General features: G+C 41.1%; 1 protein-coding gene across 1 annotated transcript; it reads left to right on the top strand.

Moving 5' to 3' along the window:
• Positions 1-1,547: 1,547 nt before the first annotated feature.
• Positions 1,548-9,540, top strand: LOC135545170 (N-acetyllactosaminide beta-1,3-N-acetylglucosaminyltransferase 2-like). Its single transcript, XM_064972802.1, has 3 exons — positions 1,548-1,767; positions 7,089-7,165; positions 7,979-9,540. The coding sequence occupies exon 3, from the start codon at positions 7,983-7,985 to the stop codon at positions 9,471-9,473; it is 1,491 nt and encodes a 496-aa protein (XP_064828874.1). The 5' UTR covers positions 1,548-1,767; positions 7,089-7,165; positions 7,979-7,982; the 3' UTR covers positions 9,474-9,540.
• The last annotated feature ends 8,553 nt before the right edge of the window (positions 9,541-18,093 follow it).

Raw genomic sequence — 18,093 nt, 5'->3', positions numbered from 1 at the left:
CTTGGATAATGAAGATGGTTTGCCTAAGACTCCCACAACAATTACATTGTCTATGCTAAATGTTTAAATTGTAAAGAAAGAAAAGTTAGACTATAAGAAATACTTTTTATTCAATGGGGCTAGGCAGAACAGAGATGACACAATACCTTTTATTCAATGAGGCTAGGCAGAGCAGAGATGACACAATACTTTTTATTCAATGGGGCTAGGCAGAGCAGAGATGACACAATACTTTTTATTCAATGGGGCTTTTATTCAATGGGGCAGAGAACAGAGATGACACAAATACCTTTTATTTCAGAACAGAGATGACACACCTTTTATTCAACAACATTATTATTCAAAGTACAGATGACACAATACTTTTTATTCAATGGGGCTAGGCAGAGCAGAGATCAAAATTCAATAGGCAGAGCAGAGATGACACAATACTTTTTATTCAATGGGGCTAGGCAGAGCAAATGACAATACATTTTATATATTATATGGTTTAAGGGGCAATGTTTTTTATTTGTCATGATGACAAGGTGCAGAAAATGACACAATCTCACCCATACAACAAAATTAGCACAAACATAACTCTCACTTTTGATTGAAAACCAAAAGCAACAGCAGATATAACAACCATCTTGTGTAACTGAGGGATGTCTACTTTCATATCTGGAAAAGGATGAACTAATAGAAGTAGAAACTGATGCTGCTGCTGCATTGCTCATCTTCACTGTCGACATGGGTGTGGTTGCCATGTTGCCATCTTGGACTTCAAAAGGTATGTACCCACATAAAGTCCAACATGGCAACCACATGTGGGGCCAACATGGATACTGAGGACAACTTTATGAGAACCTTCTGGTTATCCTAGATGGGGGTCCAAGTGGTAACCATTCTTTAACTCACCGGGGATAACACCTGGAGCCCATGTGGGTTATCACACAGTTGCCCACTAGGGTCCCTTAATAACCCCAACATGGCAACCACACTTGGGGTCAGCTTGGATACTGAGGACAAAACTTTGTAGGTCCCTTTTGGGTTTACCTAATGTGGCCCATGGAACAGCCCTTTATTAACCCTTATGGGCCCCACATGGAAATGTTGGCTGGGCTGGTTTTCAATTTAAAAAGGTTTTCATGAAGAAGGGCGTTTGTTTAGCTGCATTTAGTCATTGCTAGGTTTTATGGGTATTATGACTCAATAAAGCCAAACCTTGACTCAATAAAGCCAAACCTTGACTCAATAAAGCCAAACACTTGACTTTCGCAATTGTGAAATACACGGTGTTGCTTACTGTACTTTACTGTATGTATACTTGAATTATCATTTTTCAACAGGAAATGTGCAAAAATGGAGTGGGACTTAAAAGTAAATAAACAACAGTAACGTGTATGGTGCTGATTGATTGAAACTGAGTGATCAATCAGGTAAGGTATCTCTGTTCTCGTTTCTGACAATAGAGGGGAGTGTCCTTCATGTATATACCTGCAACTGGTTTTGCTGTAAACTGTAGGTAAATTCTTGCTCTGCCGCTATGCTGTTTCACAGTAGTTTGTTTCGGTGGAGAACACTTCAGGGGATCATTTGGTCTCCAGATCGTCTGAGAAGACCAAAGAAAAGATCATACCTTTGATTTATATGCTATTATGTGATTATATGATTTACATTTTGGCAAGCTAATTTTTACATCAATTAGCACACACGATGGATACAAATCAAAGTCAACGCCTATAATAGTCATATGGAAAAACATTCGTTTCAAAGGGGAAAATCAAGGTAGGATGTGGTCAAATTTACTAATTTTGAAGTAATCAGATATGCCTAATGGACGATCAATGAATTTTGAATATCATGTAATTTTTTAGATATTTCATTATTGATAAGGAATCTATAGCCCTACTTTATTTTCCACTGTATATCCCAATACACATCACACTCTTTTGTGCCATGTGTGTTACATACTCAGAAATGGCAGTGCTTGACTTGGGATTAAATAAGTGCAGGGGGTATTTTTTTTCTTTTAAGAGCAGGGTCTTTTTCCAAGTCGGTCCATTAGACTGTTCACCAAAATTCACAAATGACATTATGCTATAGAAACCTCTGATGGGTACATACACATTTTCCATGACTTAACCAAATTTTAATGACTATTATTATAGCCTACATGAAAAAGTACCCATTATTGACACTGAAATGCAGCTGTGTCTGATCCCATGTAGGCCTACCATCTCCTGCCATTGTGTGCCCTTTATCAAGGAACTTAAACCCCCAGAAAGTAGAACTGTACTCTTAGTCATACGTTATCAAGATGTGGTCAACCTTACACCTGGAGAGAGCCTGTTTGTGCTTAGCTTTTGATCCAGCCCTGAAACACCCAAGTCTGCTTATCAAGGTCATGTTGGCAGCTGATGTTTAGGCTACAATGTGATGACACCAGTGCTTGAACAAAAGCCTGCACACCCAGTAGCTATCCTGGAGGATGGTTGCCACCCTTGATATGCAATGTTACAGACTAGCGGCAAATAAACTTGAACAAAACGGAATCAGGAAATGAATGCCCACTCTCCATTTCAGATCAATGCAGATCCCACCTTCATTCCGCTTTGATCAACTTTGTGAATTTGGGCCGGCGATAAACTACTTTGTTTTATAGAGGAGTCAGTACGCAATTTCCCCCAAAATGTTTAGAGCCGGTGTTGTGCCAAAAGTCTCCCCCGTCAGAATTCTCCGCCCCTTCACGTCCTTCATTGCTGTGACATGCTTGCTAGTTGATATTTCTGCTCTTCACTCCGTTGTCAGTTTAGCCTATATTTCACTGATCTTAGTAGCAGAAAGCAATTTATCTGCAGTTTTCGGTTTGGCTATTTGTTTCAAGTGTATGTGGCGGTTCCAGCTTGTATGGCGCCCCCCCTCAGCACCCGGTTCCGGTGTTGTGCAGAAAAGCTGCCCCTTGCCAGAATCCCCCCCGTCTCGCGTGAACTCGCACGCACTCAATTCTTCATTGCTGAGACTTGCTTGCTTGTTGGAATTTCTGGCCTGCATTTCATAATTTTTTTTATGTCGGTTTGATCGTGTGAGAGGCACTAGTAATGTCTGCAGTTTTCGGTTTGGCTATTTCTTTCAAGTGTATTAGTCGATAAATAAATCTCTTTGCCAAAATTCGGGAAATTAGAAGGGGGGAGGATGTATTACATTAATTATTCATTTCGGCAAGAAAATAGCCTTGCCGGAATCCTCACCACTTCTAATTTCCTTAATTTTGTGGCTAGAGTCAAATACTTTCTGTGGCACACATCAGTCAAGTATTTTCTACAGAACAAACTTCACATCAGGATAGGCAACCGAAATGAATAATAATGTATGCGTGTTATATTAAACATAAAGGAGAGAGTAAAAATGTAGGCAAGCAATATACATTTCAGAACAACTACTAGTCCAATAAGACATGGGAGGGATGACGAATTTTGGCAAGGATATTTATTCATAGACTAATACACTTGAAACAAATAGCCAAACCGAAAACTGAAGACATTAGTGCCTCTCCGCGATCAAACTGACATAAAAAAAAATAATGAAATGCAGATAATTATTTATTTCAGCTTTTATGTCTTTCATCACAGAAGTTTACATACACTCAATTAGTATTTGGTAGCATTGATTTTAAATTGTTTATCTCGGGTCAAATGTTTCGGGTAGCCTTCCACAAGCTTCCCACAATACGCTGGGTGAATTTTGGCCCATTCCTCCTGACAGAGCTGGTGTAACTGAGTCAGGTTTGTAGGCCTCCTTGCTCGCACACGCTTTTCAGTTATGCCCACAAATGTTCAATAGGATTGAGGTCAGGGCCTTGTGGTGGCCACTCCAATACCTTGACTTTGTTGTCCTTAAGCCATTTTGACACAACTTTGGAAGTATGCTTGAGGTCATTGTCCATTTGGAAGACCCATTTGCGACCAAGCTTTAACTTCATGACTGATGTCTTGAGATGTTGCTTCAATATATCCACATCATTTTCCATCCTCATGACGCCATCTATTTTGTGAAGTGCATCAGTCCCTCCTGCAGCAAAGCACCCCCACAACATGATTCTGCCACCCCTGTGCTTCACGGTTGGGATGGTGTTCTTCGGCTTGCAAGCTTCCCCCTTTTTCCTCCAACATAATGATGGTCATTATGGCCAAACAGTTCTATTTTTGTTTCATCAGACCAAAGGACATTTCTCCAAAAAGTATGATTGTTGTCCCCATGTGCAGTTGCAAACCGTAGTCTGGCTTTATTATGGATGTTTGGAGCAGTGGCTTCTTCCTTGCTGAGCGGCCTTTCAGGTTCTGTCGATTATAGGACTCATTTTACTTTTGTACCTGTTTCCTTCAGAATCTTCACAGGGTCCTTTGCTGTTGTTCTGGGATTGATTTGCACTTTTCGCACCAAAGTCTAGGAGACAGAACGCGTCTCCTTCCTGAGCGGTATGACGGCTGCGTGGTCCCATGGTGTTTATACTTGCATACTATTGTTTGTACAGATGAACATGGTACTTTCAGGTGTTTGGAAAATGCTCCCATGGATGAACCAGACCTGTGAAGGTCTCCATATTTTTTTTCTGAGGTCTTGGCCGATTTCTTTTGATTTTCCCATGATGTCAAGCAAAGAGGCACTGAGTTTGAAGGTAGGCCTTGAAATACATGCACAAGTTTTAATTTAATTTAACCTTTATTTAACCAGGAAGGGCTCATTGAGATTAACATCTATTTTTCAAGAGCACCGTGGCCAAGATAGGCAGCACCATTACAAAAAAATTACAGACAGACAACATGAAAAACTACAAGTAATCTAGTAAAAACCATTGAATTCACAAGAGTATAAATTAAAAACATTGATAGGTCAGGCAATCAGCCTCAAAATCCTTCATCAGTGATTTAAAACACCAATCGGGACAAGCTCTTACAATTTAAAAGTATTTTGTAAGGTGTTCCAAGATGATGGCGCAGAGTACATAAAAGCCCTTTTACCAAATTCAGTTCGGATATTTGGAACAGTTAGCAGGATAAAGTCCAGCAAACGAAGAGAGTGCCCACCACATTTCTGAACAATAAAAATCACAAATAAAAAGGTAGTAAACCCAAAATGGCTTTGTAAATAAAAGCATACCAGTGACTGAGCCTATGAGTGACTAGAGAAGGCCAGCCAATCCTGGTATACAAAGTGCAGTTAAAATAAATCTCAAAGTGCCATGGTAAAGAGTGTCCATTGATCTCAAACACTGAGTGGAAGGAAGCATTCATATATAAAATATCCCCATAGTCTAGTAAAGGCATAAATGTAGCTGATACTTGCCTCCTTCTGGCTTCAAAAGAAAAACAGGCCTTATTCCTAAAATAAAATCCCAATTTCAGCTTCAATTTTTTTGTACGTTTTTGAATATGCAAAATTAAAATTCCAAGATATTTATATGAGATTACAACCTCAATCTCCTTGCCCTGACAGGTAGTAATAGGTGAAAGGTTCAGATGTCTATTTCTTGCATTAGAAAACACCATTAGTTTAGTTTAGTCAGTATTGAGGATAAGCTTCAATTGACACAAGGTATGTTGAACAGTATAAAAAGCAGTTTGCATGTTCTGGAAAGCTTTTGTAAGAGACGAGGCACAACAGTAAATAACAGAATCATCAGCATAAAAATGAAGTTGTGCATTTTGGACATTTTTGTCTAAATCATTTATATAAATAGTGAATAATAGAGGACCAAGTACAGAGCCAGGCACACCATTCAAGACAGACAATTTAACAGACATAAGCCCATCAAATTGAGTGCACTGAGTTCTATCAGACAGATAGTTAGCAAACCATGCAACTGCATGCTCCGAAAGACCTACACTCAACAATCTCTGCCTTAGTATAGCATGATCAACTGTATCAAACGCCTTAGAGAGATCACTAAAAAGTGAGACAGTGCTGTTTTTTGTCAATGGTTTCAGTGGTATTATTTAAAACCTTCATGGCTGCTGTAAATGTGCTATACTTCTTCCTGATGCCCGATTGGTACATTGATAAAAGTTAGTAAATAAAAACTCTTTTAGCTGTTCACTTACAAGGGTTTCAAGTATTTTCACCAGGGGTGACAGCTTTGAGATTGGCCTATAATTATTTAAAAGAGTTGGATCTCCCCCTTTTAAAAGTGGTAGGACAAATGCTGATTTCCAGATCTTTGGAATTTCATTACATTCCAGGGTTAGATTGAACAGAGATGTACATGGTTCAGCTATGAAATCAGCTACCAGATTTAAAAAGCAGGGTTCCAAAAGATCAGGACCTGCAGGCTTTCTCTGATCTCAGGATTTCAGGGCTTTATGTACCACCTGCACTGAGAATGGCAAAAAGCTAAAAGTTTGACCAGCTCTCACTGGTTCACCCACACAGGGTTGTACAGAGACAGAGGACACTGAATCAAACAGCCTACCAGATGATACAAAGTGCTCAATGAAACAATTCAGCATTGAACAAGTACACCTCCAATTGACTCAAATTATGTCAATTAGACTATCAGAAGCTTCTAAAGCCATGACATAATTTTCTGACATTTTCCAAACTGTATAAAGGCACAGTCAACTTAGTGTATGTTAACTTCTGACCCACTGGAATTGTGATACAGTGAGAAATAATCTGTCTGTAAAATGACTTGTGTCATGCACAAAGTAGATGTCCTAACCGACTTGCCAAAACTATAGTTTGTTAACAAGACATTTGTGGAGTGGTTGAAAAACAAGTTTTAATGACTCCAACCTAAGTGTATGTAAACCTCCAACTTCATCTGTACATTAATTATTAATTTTGGTTGCCTATCCTGACGTGAAGTTTGTTCTATAGAAAGTATTTGACTCTGATGTGTGTCACAGAAAGTATTTGACTCTAGTCACAAAATTAAGGAAATTAGAGGGGGGGGGGTTCTGGCAAGGGGGAGATTTTCTTCAGGGGGGAGATTTTCGGCACAACACCTGTTCGGTGACCTGCCCAAGTCAAGCACTAATAAATTACTTAAAATAAGATGTATTCTTATCCGGTATTTGAAATTAAATCTTTTCCGGTATTTTACATTAAAGCAATTGTCTGAGGACGGTGCTGGACCATCTGACATAAAAACAAATGAGGACTGTTGATGAAAAAGCTTTAAATAAAGGTAAACGTCCAGGCATGTCACATGATTGTCCAAAACACAGCGCCCTAGTCATTATTCTTAGTTAGTGTTGAAGTGTTGAATTAAATTCCTCTGTTTTAATTCCCAATTAAAATTAAACACTCTGTCAATTCATAAGAATTTGTAAGATCCTTATTTTATAGGAATGGACAGAGCCCGGTCTTAAAGGCAAGTAACAGCCTTTATTCAAGAGAGTACTGAGTACACACACATTTTACCACAGGTTATAAACTGAAAATGACGTCAGCGTTTTCTAAATGTTCCGTCTCTTCTTGACACTGGTAGAAAGGCTCTATAGCTCTCAAGCCTTCCCTCCTCGCCTAGAGCCAAGGTCAGTCAGTGGAGATAAGCATTCGAGTCAGTCTGGAGATATAGTTCATTCATTTGTACCAAGGAACAGACCGTCATTGTTCTCAACTCTTGACCACATTCACACACACATTATCTTCAGTACTGGGATCAAGAAAGAAAACTCATACATATATAGTATTCTGATTAGTACATATACAGTAACACACTAGTATTCTGATTAGTCAGTCCTGATTGAAATGTATACATAATTAGTCATTATAGGTAAAAATTCCCTAGTTAGTCATGTAGCTGTATTGATTTAAGTGACAAAAGATTGTAATAATAAAATTTCCCACCTCTCTCCTCCCCTCCTCTCTCACACCTTATCATTCCTCCCTCTCTCGCCTTACATCTCTTCCTCATTTCTTCCCCACTCTTCTCCAAATGTATCCCGCCACCTCTCCACTGCCTGCTCTCTCTCCCTTGCTCCTTCTCTTTCTGTAGTTGAATGGCGTGCTACCATTGGCGGTGGCGGCGTGTTCTCCTATGCCTGTGCTGTACTCCAGGTGTCCTGGTGGGATCTCTCTGTGTGTACGTCACCCTGGCTGTGTTCTATGGTACTACCACCACCACAGGCCCAGGCGTTGCTGCCCCTATCCCACAAACTGCACCAGAACGCTTCATTGCACTGGGGTTAACCAGTAATGGCACCGTGGCCCCCCATCCCACCAGCTCCTTCTGGGACCCCAAGCCCCACGGAGGAGCCCTCTGGAACCTGCTCCAGTTACACATTGACCGCCAATACAATCCCATCCTGATGCCCAGCAGAGAGTACAATTACCATCTTGATACCAATAATAACAATAATAAAAACTATTTGCGGTTTTCCTTCCCCACCTTGAGTGCAGGGTTCTCTGAGATTGGGAACTTGATGTCTCAAATGGAGGATTTCCCGGAGCTGCCCCTGCAGATGCAGATGTTTGTGCGCTCCATGCACTTCAGGGACTACCCTGTCCTCATTGAGCCTGCTGAACTGTGTGGGCGTGGGCCAAGGAAGGGACAGGGGCCTCTCCTAGTGCTGGCCATTAAGACCAAGGATCTGAACTTTGAGAACCGTCAAGCCATCCGGCAGACATGGGGCCGGGCGGGATGGGTGGCAGGGGCGACAGGGAACGGCGGTGTGGTGCGGAGGGTCTTCCTCCTGGGGAAGAACCACGTAGAGCCCCGAGTAGACGTCAGCGAGCTGCTGCAGCTGGAGAGCCGCCAGTACAGGGACATCCTTCAGTGGGACTTCCACGACTCCTTCTTTAACCTCACCCTGAAGGACGTGCTGCTGTGGGACTGGCTCTCCACCCGCTGCTCCATGGCACGCTTCGTCTTTAAAGGGGACGACGACGTCCTGTTGCGGACCCCTGCTCTCTTAGACTACCTCCGGGAGCAGACGATCCAGTCAGGGGGGCCTGGGTCAGAGTTTATGAAAGGATTCATGGTAGGGGATGTGATAGGAGCAGCCAGCCCCAACAGAGTCAACACTGCCAAGTACTTTATTCCTGCTAGTTTCTATAATGGTCTATACCCTCCGTACGGGGGTGGGGGAGGGGTGGTGTACTCAGGGGAGCTGGCCCTGAGGCTCAACCGTATTTCCCGGAGAGTTCACCTGTACCCCATTGATGATGTCTACGTGGGCATGTGCCTCCACAGGCTCAGGGTCCACCCCATCCACCACCCCGCCTTCCTCACCTTCGACTTCCCCAAGAAAGAGGGGGAAGAGCGGTGTGCGTACCACACTATCTTACTGGTACACAAACGCAGCCCTGCTCAGGTGATGAAGCTGTGGTCGGAGATAATGAGGAACCAGACAGAGTGCAACAGCACCATCCTGAGAACTGAGAAGGAGAACAAGAATACATTTCTGATAGATCCATTTAGTGTGATAGACAACAAGGGACAGGAACTTCTGACGGATCCATGGGGTAGTTCTGAAAATTCAGCTCTATAGTGAGGTAATCACTGACTGGTATGAAACTGACTTAAAGCTGCAATATGCAACTTTGTGATTGACCCGACCAAATTCACAAATGTTAGCTATACCAGCTCAGGTGCATTCTGTTTCCAATGATCATCCTTGAGATGTTTCTACAACTTGATTAGAGTCCACCTATGGTAAATTCAATTGATTGGACATGATTTGGAAAGGCACACACCTGTCTATATAAGGTCCCACAGTTGACAGTGCATGTCAGAGCAAAAACCAAGCCATGAGGTCGAAGGAATTGTCCGTAGAGCTACGAGACAGGATGGTGTCGATGCACAGATCTGGGGAAGGGTACCAAAAAATCTCTGCAGCATTGAAGGTCCCCAAGAACACAGTGGCCTCCATCATTCTTTAAATGGAAGAAGTTTGGAACCACCAAGACTCTCCCTAGAGCTGGCTCGGCGGGAGAAGGGTCTAAGTCAGGGAGGTGTCCAAGAACCTCATGGTCACTCTGACAGAGTTCGTCTGTGGAGATGTGAGGTTCCCTGGCTGGGACCGAGAGACTGAAAAACAGCTTCCGAGTAACTGGCTACCACCCGGTTACTCAGCCCTGCACCTTATATCCATAGACATGGAATCACTGGTCCCTTTAATAAAACACTAGTCACTTTAATAATGTTTACATACCTCTTTACTCATTTCATATGTATATACTGTATTCTGCTGTATTTTAGTCAATGCGATTCAGACATTGCTCATCATAATATTTATATATTTCTTAATTCCATTCTTTTACTTTTAGATTGTGTGTATTGTTGTGAATTGTTAGATACTACTGCACTGTTGGAGCTAGGAACACAAGCATTTTGCTACACCCGCAATAACATCTGCGAAATATGTAACCAATAATAATAATAATTAAAAAAAAAATTCTATTGTGTTTTTGACTGTATGTTTGTTTATTCCATGTGTAACTCTGTGTTGTTGTCGCACTTCTTTGCTTTATCTTGGCCAGGTCGCAGTTGTAAATGAGAACTTCTCAACTGGCCTACCTGGTGAAATACATATATATTTTTTTAAAGATGAGATTTTTTGAGGGAGAACCTTCCAGAAGGACAACCATCTCTGCAGCACTCCACCAATCAGGCCTTTATGGTAGAGTGGCCAGACGGAAGCCACTCCTCAGTAAAAGGCACATAACAGCCCACTTGGAGTTTGCCAAAAGGACTCTCAGACCATGAGAAAAAAGATTCTCTGGTCTGATGAAACCAAGATTGAACTCTGGCCTGATTTCCAAGCATCACATCTGGAGGAAACCTGGCACCATCCCTGCGGTGAAGCATGGTGGTGGCAGCATCATGCTGTGGGGATGTTTTTCAGTGGCAGGGACTGGGAGACTAGTCTGGATCGAGGGTAAGATGAGCTGAGTAAAGTACAGGGAGATCCTTGATGAAAACCTGCTCCAGAGCGCAAAGGACCTCAGACAGGCGCGAAGGTTCACCTTCCGACGGGACAATGACCTTGGCACACAGCCAAGACAGTGCTGGAGTGGCATCGGGACAAGTCTCCGAATATCCTTGAGTAGCCCAACCAGAGCCCGGACTTGAACCCGATCGAACAGCTCTGGAGAGACCTGAAAATAGCTGTGCAACAACACTCCCCATCCAACCTGACAGAGCTTGAGAGGATCTGCAGAGAAGAATGGGAGAAACCTGTACATGTAATATCATTTTTGTTTTTGCTTTGTCATTATGGGGTTATTGTGTGTAGATTGATGAGGGGGAAAATACGATTTAATCCATTTTAGAATAAGGCTGTAACGTAACAAAATGTGGAAAAATTCAAGGGGTCTGAATACTTTCTGAATAAACAGTAGAACTGTCATCGTCATTGAAAGCATGCTGGATATTCTGAGGAAATGTTTATAGTAATAATTTTTTAATTATGATTTATCAGGAGGTGCTGCAGCAGTCTTAGCACCCCGTGGCTCTGCTGCCACTTGACAATGGGGAGGAGGCAAGGCCTTCATAGGGAGCTATTCACTGACTGGCTATCCTATTATGTAAAACTGACATGATGGTGATTGTCTATAGAGAAGGTGTGCTGCCACTTGACAATGGAGAGGAGCATGAGAATGGGGAACAGTACTGATTTATTCATGTAAACCCATTATTACTGTAAACCCATTATTACTGTAAACCTATTATTACTGTAAACACAACGATGTGAGGAACCTGAGGAAATACTAGACTGGTTGTTTTAAAACTGACTCAAATGATAGATGGTGATGGAGAAAGGTATCCTTCCAGCTGAGAACTGCCCTGTAATAAGGCCCCACAGTGTGATAAATGTGAACCTACGTTTGACAGAAATACTGGATGTCGTTTGTTTTTACTGATGTTGAAGAAATGTTTGTTTGTGACGGCATGTAAGTATTTGATGAAGTATTAAACAGAATGACCTACTTGGTACACAGTCAACTGTGAAGGCCATATATTGCATACATTGCTCAACTGCCTCCCCCCCTCTGCTTTTAATTTATCTGACACACATTTATCTGCATGTCCAGCCCTTATATTTAACCTCATAGTGATATGTTTTACCATTTTCTTTTCAGGATAACCAGGGTTACAAAAATAACACAAAACAATTTGACAAACATGAGTTTTATTGACAACTGTCAATAAAAAAAGTCTGTCAAAGCAAAAACCTTCTAAAAATGAATTTATATGAATGTTGTAAGTATAGAAATGGTTTGCTCAGTGAGAAATTAATATCCAGCTAGTCAGTGATAACTATGTGGAGTTTGGAGTTGTGACCGCAAGTATGTGAGTTTATTACAGTATTATAGACACTATGTCCTGGGATTTCCTCTGATCGTCTATGTAGAAGAACCCCCTACCTTCTACCGACTTGTATGGCTTGTGGACATCAGAGTGAGATTCTCAGCTTTTCATAGATACCTTTTGTACCTCAAACCATTCGGGATCCACCCTTGTCTGACAAACACCGCTCTAGGTCAGCCCCCATAATTTACACAGTTGGTATCTATGGATACAAAAGAAATAGACGAATCCAACAATACAACCCAGAATGTAGCTCACAAACACCATGTTTAGAAGGGGTTAGAAGTCCAGCGTTGCAATGGGACTAATTGGGTTAATTAAATTGTAAGTATTTTTCTGATGAAAGACCACAATAAAGATTTTATTACACAACCATTATGTACATATATTATGACACAACCTCAGTCAGGGTGTCATGGACCAGTTCAATATTTCCACCATTCACCTCTTTTTCAACATAGCTTAGCAAAGCATGCTCATGTTCCTCTCTAGGACAGGTGGTATAAGTACTGTATGATATACCTAACCTGCATTATGTCCATGGGATGCTAAATCCAGGATTATTAGGATTATTTGAAACAATTGTTTTTATATTTGAACAACAGCAGGACAAACAATAGTTTATCAAGTGTGGTGGCCTTGCAGTTACCATGGAAATGCAAGTGCTGCCAAAATGTGGTTTACTGGTATGTTACTTCTATAGGTGAAGCTACACTATATGTACTAAAGTATGTAGACACCCCTTCAAATTAGTGGATTCGGCTATTTCAGCCACACCCGTTGCTGATAGGTGTATAAAATAGAGCACACAGCCATGCAATCTCCATAGACAAACGTTGGCAGTAGAATGGCCTTACTGAAGAGCTCAGTGACTTTCAACGTAGCACCGTCATAGAATGCCACCTTTCCAACAAGTCAGTTGGTCAAATTTCTGTCCTGCTAGAGCTGCCCAGTCAACTGTAAGTGCTGTTATTGTGAAGTGAAAATGTCTAGGAGCAACAACAGCTCAGCCGCGAAGAGGTAGGGCACACAAACTCACAGAACGGGACTTCCGAGTGCTGAAGTGCGTAAAAATGGCCAAGCAGCTGCACACAAGCCTAAGATCATCATGCGTAATGCAAAGCGTCGGCTGGTGTGGTGTAAAGCTTGCCGTCCACGGCTGGAGTGGTGTAAAGTTCGCCGTCATTGGACTCTGGAGCAGTGGAAACATGTTCTCTGGAGTGATGAATCACATTTCACCATCTGGCAGTCCAACGGACGAATCTGGGTTTGGCGAATGCCAGGAGAACGCTACCTGCCTGAATGAATAGTGCAAACTGTAAAGTTTGGTGGAGGAGGAATATTGGTCTGGAGGTGTTTTTCATGGTTTGGGCTAGGCCCCTTAGTTCCAGTGAAGGACAATCTTAACACTACAGCATACAATGACATTCTAGATTATTCTGTGCTTCAACTTTGTGGCAACATTTTGGGGAAGGACGTCATCTCTAGCTGACACCTTTGCTAACAAGTATGGTGTTTATTTTTTTAACTGACATTTTAGATCTATTTTGGATCCTTAGGATGTCCCTACCTCTATCAAGTATACATGTAAAATGGTGAAGTTTAGTCTTAGTTTAAGGTTCAGAGTAAGGATATCCCAAGGAATCCGGATAGCAGTGACTGTTCATAGAGTGAGAGACGGGCACAGTATTTGGGAGCTCAGTGGCGACACAGACATTCATTTGTTTGTTTTTTTACAAGCGGTAGAAGTGATTCTGGAGTTTCTTCCCCAGATAGTTTCCTTAGAGACGCTGAAAAAAATTCCCAAGATGTCCTTGCTCCAATTGAGGAGTACGTAGGCTATATTTAAGTTGTGATATCAGTAGGAAATATTTAGGTTTATTTGAGAATAATACATTTTTGTTGATAACGAGTTGATAACGAGTTGATAACGTATTGTCGAAAGCACATAGACAATATTGTGTACTGTGTTGATAGAAGAGTAGGCTAGTGTACAATAACGTAATTTGATCTGCTAGTATAATTTATTTCATGGATGAATTAAATTGTAAATGAAAATCTACAGACATGGTGCTATAAGATATATACATATTCTACATTGTAATACACTACCCCTACATGCCATTGTACTATAGGATATATACATATTCTACATAGTAATACACTACTCCTACATGCCATTGTGTGCTGGAGCTATAGGTTTATTTTTCCACTGTCACTAGGCCTACACATTCACACTCAAACTGAATTAAATGGAGAATGCAGAACTACTTTTCACTGAAGAAGGGAAACGAGGTCCAACATACAACTTCGATCAAAGACCTAAAATCATGCCTGACCAGACCCATTAAATCAGAAGCGGTATCCTAATATAGTGTGGATACAGGACTACCCTGTTCTACAATAATGTAACTGTATGTGCTAGTATTATTTATCTAATTGATCAATGAAATTGGACATGTGGATGGGTACTCTACTTCATTCAATGATTACGGTATTGTACAAGGTAGATACAGGAGGAGCCTATAGTCCACAATAATAATGTCATTGAATGTGCTATAGAATCATTTATTTAATTGATGAAATAAATTGTAAATGGGGATGGGTAGGTAACTTCATTCAGTGAATATCTCTGGGAATATGTTAATGAAGGGTTTTTCTTCTGTTGAACTATGGCAAGGTCAAACTAATTTCTAAATTTCTTTCTTTTAGTCAAGAATTGATGAGCCACAGCAACCAATCAGCATCACTGTAGGTGTTCTACCCATAACCCACACTGCTCTCCCTCCACAAGCAACCACATCCTCTTCTCCTGTTCCATTAATTTGCCTCTGTGCCCATCACATTATATACAGTGCCTTGCGAAAGTATTCGGCCCCCTTGAACGTTGCGACCTTTTGCCACATTTCAGGCTTCAAACATAAAGATATAAAACTGTATTTTTTTGTGAAGAATCAACAACAAGTGGGACACAATCATGAAGTGGAACAACATTTATTGGATATTTCAAACTTTTTTAACAAATCAAAAACTGAAAAATTGGGCGTGCAAAATTATTCAGCCCCTTTACTTTCAGTGCAGCAAACTCTCTCCAGAAGTTCAGTGAGGATCTCTGAATGATCCAATGTTGACCTAAATGACTAATGATGATAAATACAATCCACCTGTGTGTAATCAAGTCTCCGTATAAATGCACCTGCACTGTGATTGTCTCAGAGGTCCGTTAAAAGCGCAGAGAGCATCATGAAGAACAAGGAACACACCAGGCAGGTCCGAGATACTGTTGTGAAGAAGTTTAAAGCCGGATTTGGATACAAAAAGATTTCCCAAGCTTTAAACATCCCAAGGAGCACTGTGCAAGCGATAATATTGAAATAGAAGGAGTATCAGACCACTGCAAATCTACCAAGACCTGGCCGTCCCTCTAAACTTTCAGCTCATACAAGGAGAAGACTGATCAGAGATGCAGCCAAGAGGCCCATGATCACTCTGGATGAACTGCAGAGATCTACAGCTGAGGTGGGAGACTCTGTCCATAGGACAACAATCAGTCGTATATTGCACAAATCTGGCCTTTATGGAAGAGTGGCAAGAAGAAAGCCATTTCTTAAAGATATCCATAAAAAGTGTCGTTTAAAGTTTGCAAAAGCCACCTGGGAGAGACACCAAACGTGTGGAAGAAGGTGCTCTGGTCAGATGAAACCAAAATTGAACTTTTTGGCAACAATGCAAAACGTTATGTTTGGTGTAAAAGCAACACAGCTCATCACCCTGAACACACCATACCCACTGTCAAACATGGTGGTGGCAGCATCATGGTTTGGGCCTGCTTTCCTTCAGCAGGGACAGGGAAGATGGTTAAAATTGATGGGAAGATGGATGGAGCCAAATACAGGACCATTCTGGAAGAAAACCTGATGGAGTCTGCAAAAGACCTGAGACTGGGACGAAGACTTGTCTTCCAACAAGACAATGATCCAAAACATAAAGCAAAATCTACAATGGAATGGTTCAAAAATAAACATATCCAGGTGTTAGAATGGCCAAGTCCAAGTCCAGACCTGAATCCAATCGAGAATCTGTGGAAAGAACTGAAAACTGCTGTTCACAAATGCTCTCCATCCAACCTCACTGAGCTTGAGCTGTTTTGCAAGGAGGAATGGGAAAAAATGTCAGTCTCTCGATGTGCAAAACTGATAGAGACATACCCCAAGCGATTTACAGCTGTAATCGCAGCAAAAGGTGGCACTACAAAGTATTAACTTAAGGGGGCTGAATAATTTTGCACGCCCAATTTTTCCGTTTTTGATTTGTTAAAAAAGTTTGAAATATCCAATAAATGTCGTTCCACTTCATGATTGTGTCCCACTTGTTGTTGATTCTTCACAAAAAAATTGTTTTATATCTTTATGTTTGAAGCCTGAAATGTGGCAAAAGGTCGCAAAGTTCAATGGGGCCGAATACTTTCGCAAGGCACTGTAGCACCTGATGTGGTGGAAGTTGTCGAACCAGATCTGAACAAGGACCACCTTCAGGCACGGACTGAGAAAAATTACTGTCCACTGTTCATTTATTTTCTGGCCTTCCAAGTGATGAATAAGAAATGTATTTGTAATAATATTAAATATAATTGCATGTATTTCTATTATCAATCAAGGTGAGACTGAACATGGACAGGGCACAGGAGTTTTTCTCACAACTTATCTCTATCTTTTCCAGGGACCATTCCTTACCTCCCTTATCAACTCCACTGACATAAAAAATTAGGCAGGTATCCTTTCTTTTCTGTCTGCCATTAACATTATTGCATGTCTAATCAAACATGTAAATGAAATCATTCAATAACTGTATTTTTACATACCTGATAATCTTTTAACCTGTGTGTTTGCTCGTTTATGTCTGTCTCCTACCCTGTTCCCTTTACTCTGCTCCTGTTCTCCAGGACCTAGCGGTTCTGCCCAACACCCAGACATGGATCCACCTGATGTTCTCCATTACCAACCACCCTCCAACTCTTCATTACATCAGCTACTGTTATTGTCATGTTGTCATTATCCGCTAAGAAAGAGCAAGAAAACTATCATACTGGGCGCATAATGTGAGAGGCACAGATTAGCTAAAAACACGAGCCCTGCAAACATTCAGAACAAAGAGAACAAAAGTGCCTGGACTTTGCAGTGTCCCTCTTCGAGTCCACCTTCCGGACTGAATACCTTGTGAAAACAAGTGGCAGGCAGAACATCCCATCCACACAGCACCCACCTCCTCTATGTTCCACACACCAGAATTCAGTATTTCAGTCTATGATTGCCATGTGAGTGTACAAACATATCTGAAAGTAAATTGACACACATGTACCACAGAAATATCAACGTTTATGTATTTAAATCCAAAATATTGCCAGATTGGTTTTCACAGCTGTTTCATAAATGGTTCATTATTGTGAATTGTAACGCATCCCTTGACGGTGTTTGTTAGTTCAACATTATTAATGGTTGTATCATAAGACATGAAATAGATATATTTAACCACAAGGGTCTACTAATGAGCTATGATAAAAATAAATCATAATAGAGGACTACTGAAATAATACTATTTCAGTGTAGATAAAGGAAGGCCTGTTTAAAATGAAAACATGCCAGACAGACAATGCAGTGTATGAATCAAAGGTATTTGCATACGAATGGAGTGGAAATTAGCTGACTTTGTGATCTGTAAGGTAAGTAAAAATTGTATTTAATTTATTTGTATTTTAATCCCAGCCCCCACAGGAGGCCTTTTGCCTTTTGGTAGGCCGT

This window comes from Oncorhynchus masou, chromosome 9 (assembly GCF_036934945.1).
Source record: "Oncorhynchus masou masou isolate Uvic2021 chromosome 9, UVic_Omas_1.1, whole genome shotgun sequence".
Taxonomy (NCBI): Eukaryota; Metazoa; Chordata; class Actinopteri; order Salmoniformes; family Salmonidae; genus Oncorhynchus; species Oncorhynchus masou.
Note: the sequence above shows the minus strand (reverse complement) of the source record. Positions and strands in the feature narration are given on the sequence as shown.

Excerpts from the sequence above, each read along its gene's own strand:
- LOC135545170 (XM_064972802.1), top strand. The coding sequence starts at position 7,983 with ATGGCGTGCTACCATTGGCGGTGGCGGCGTGTTCTCCTATGCCTGTGC.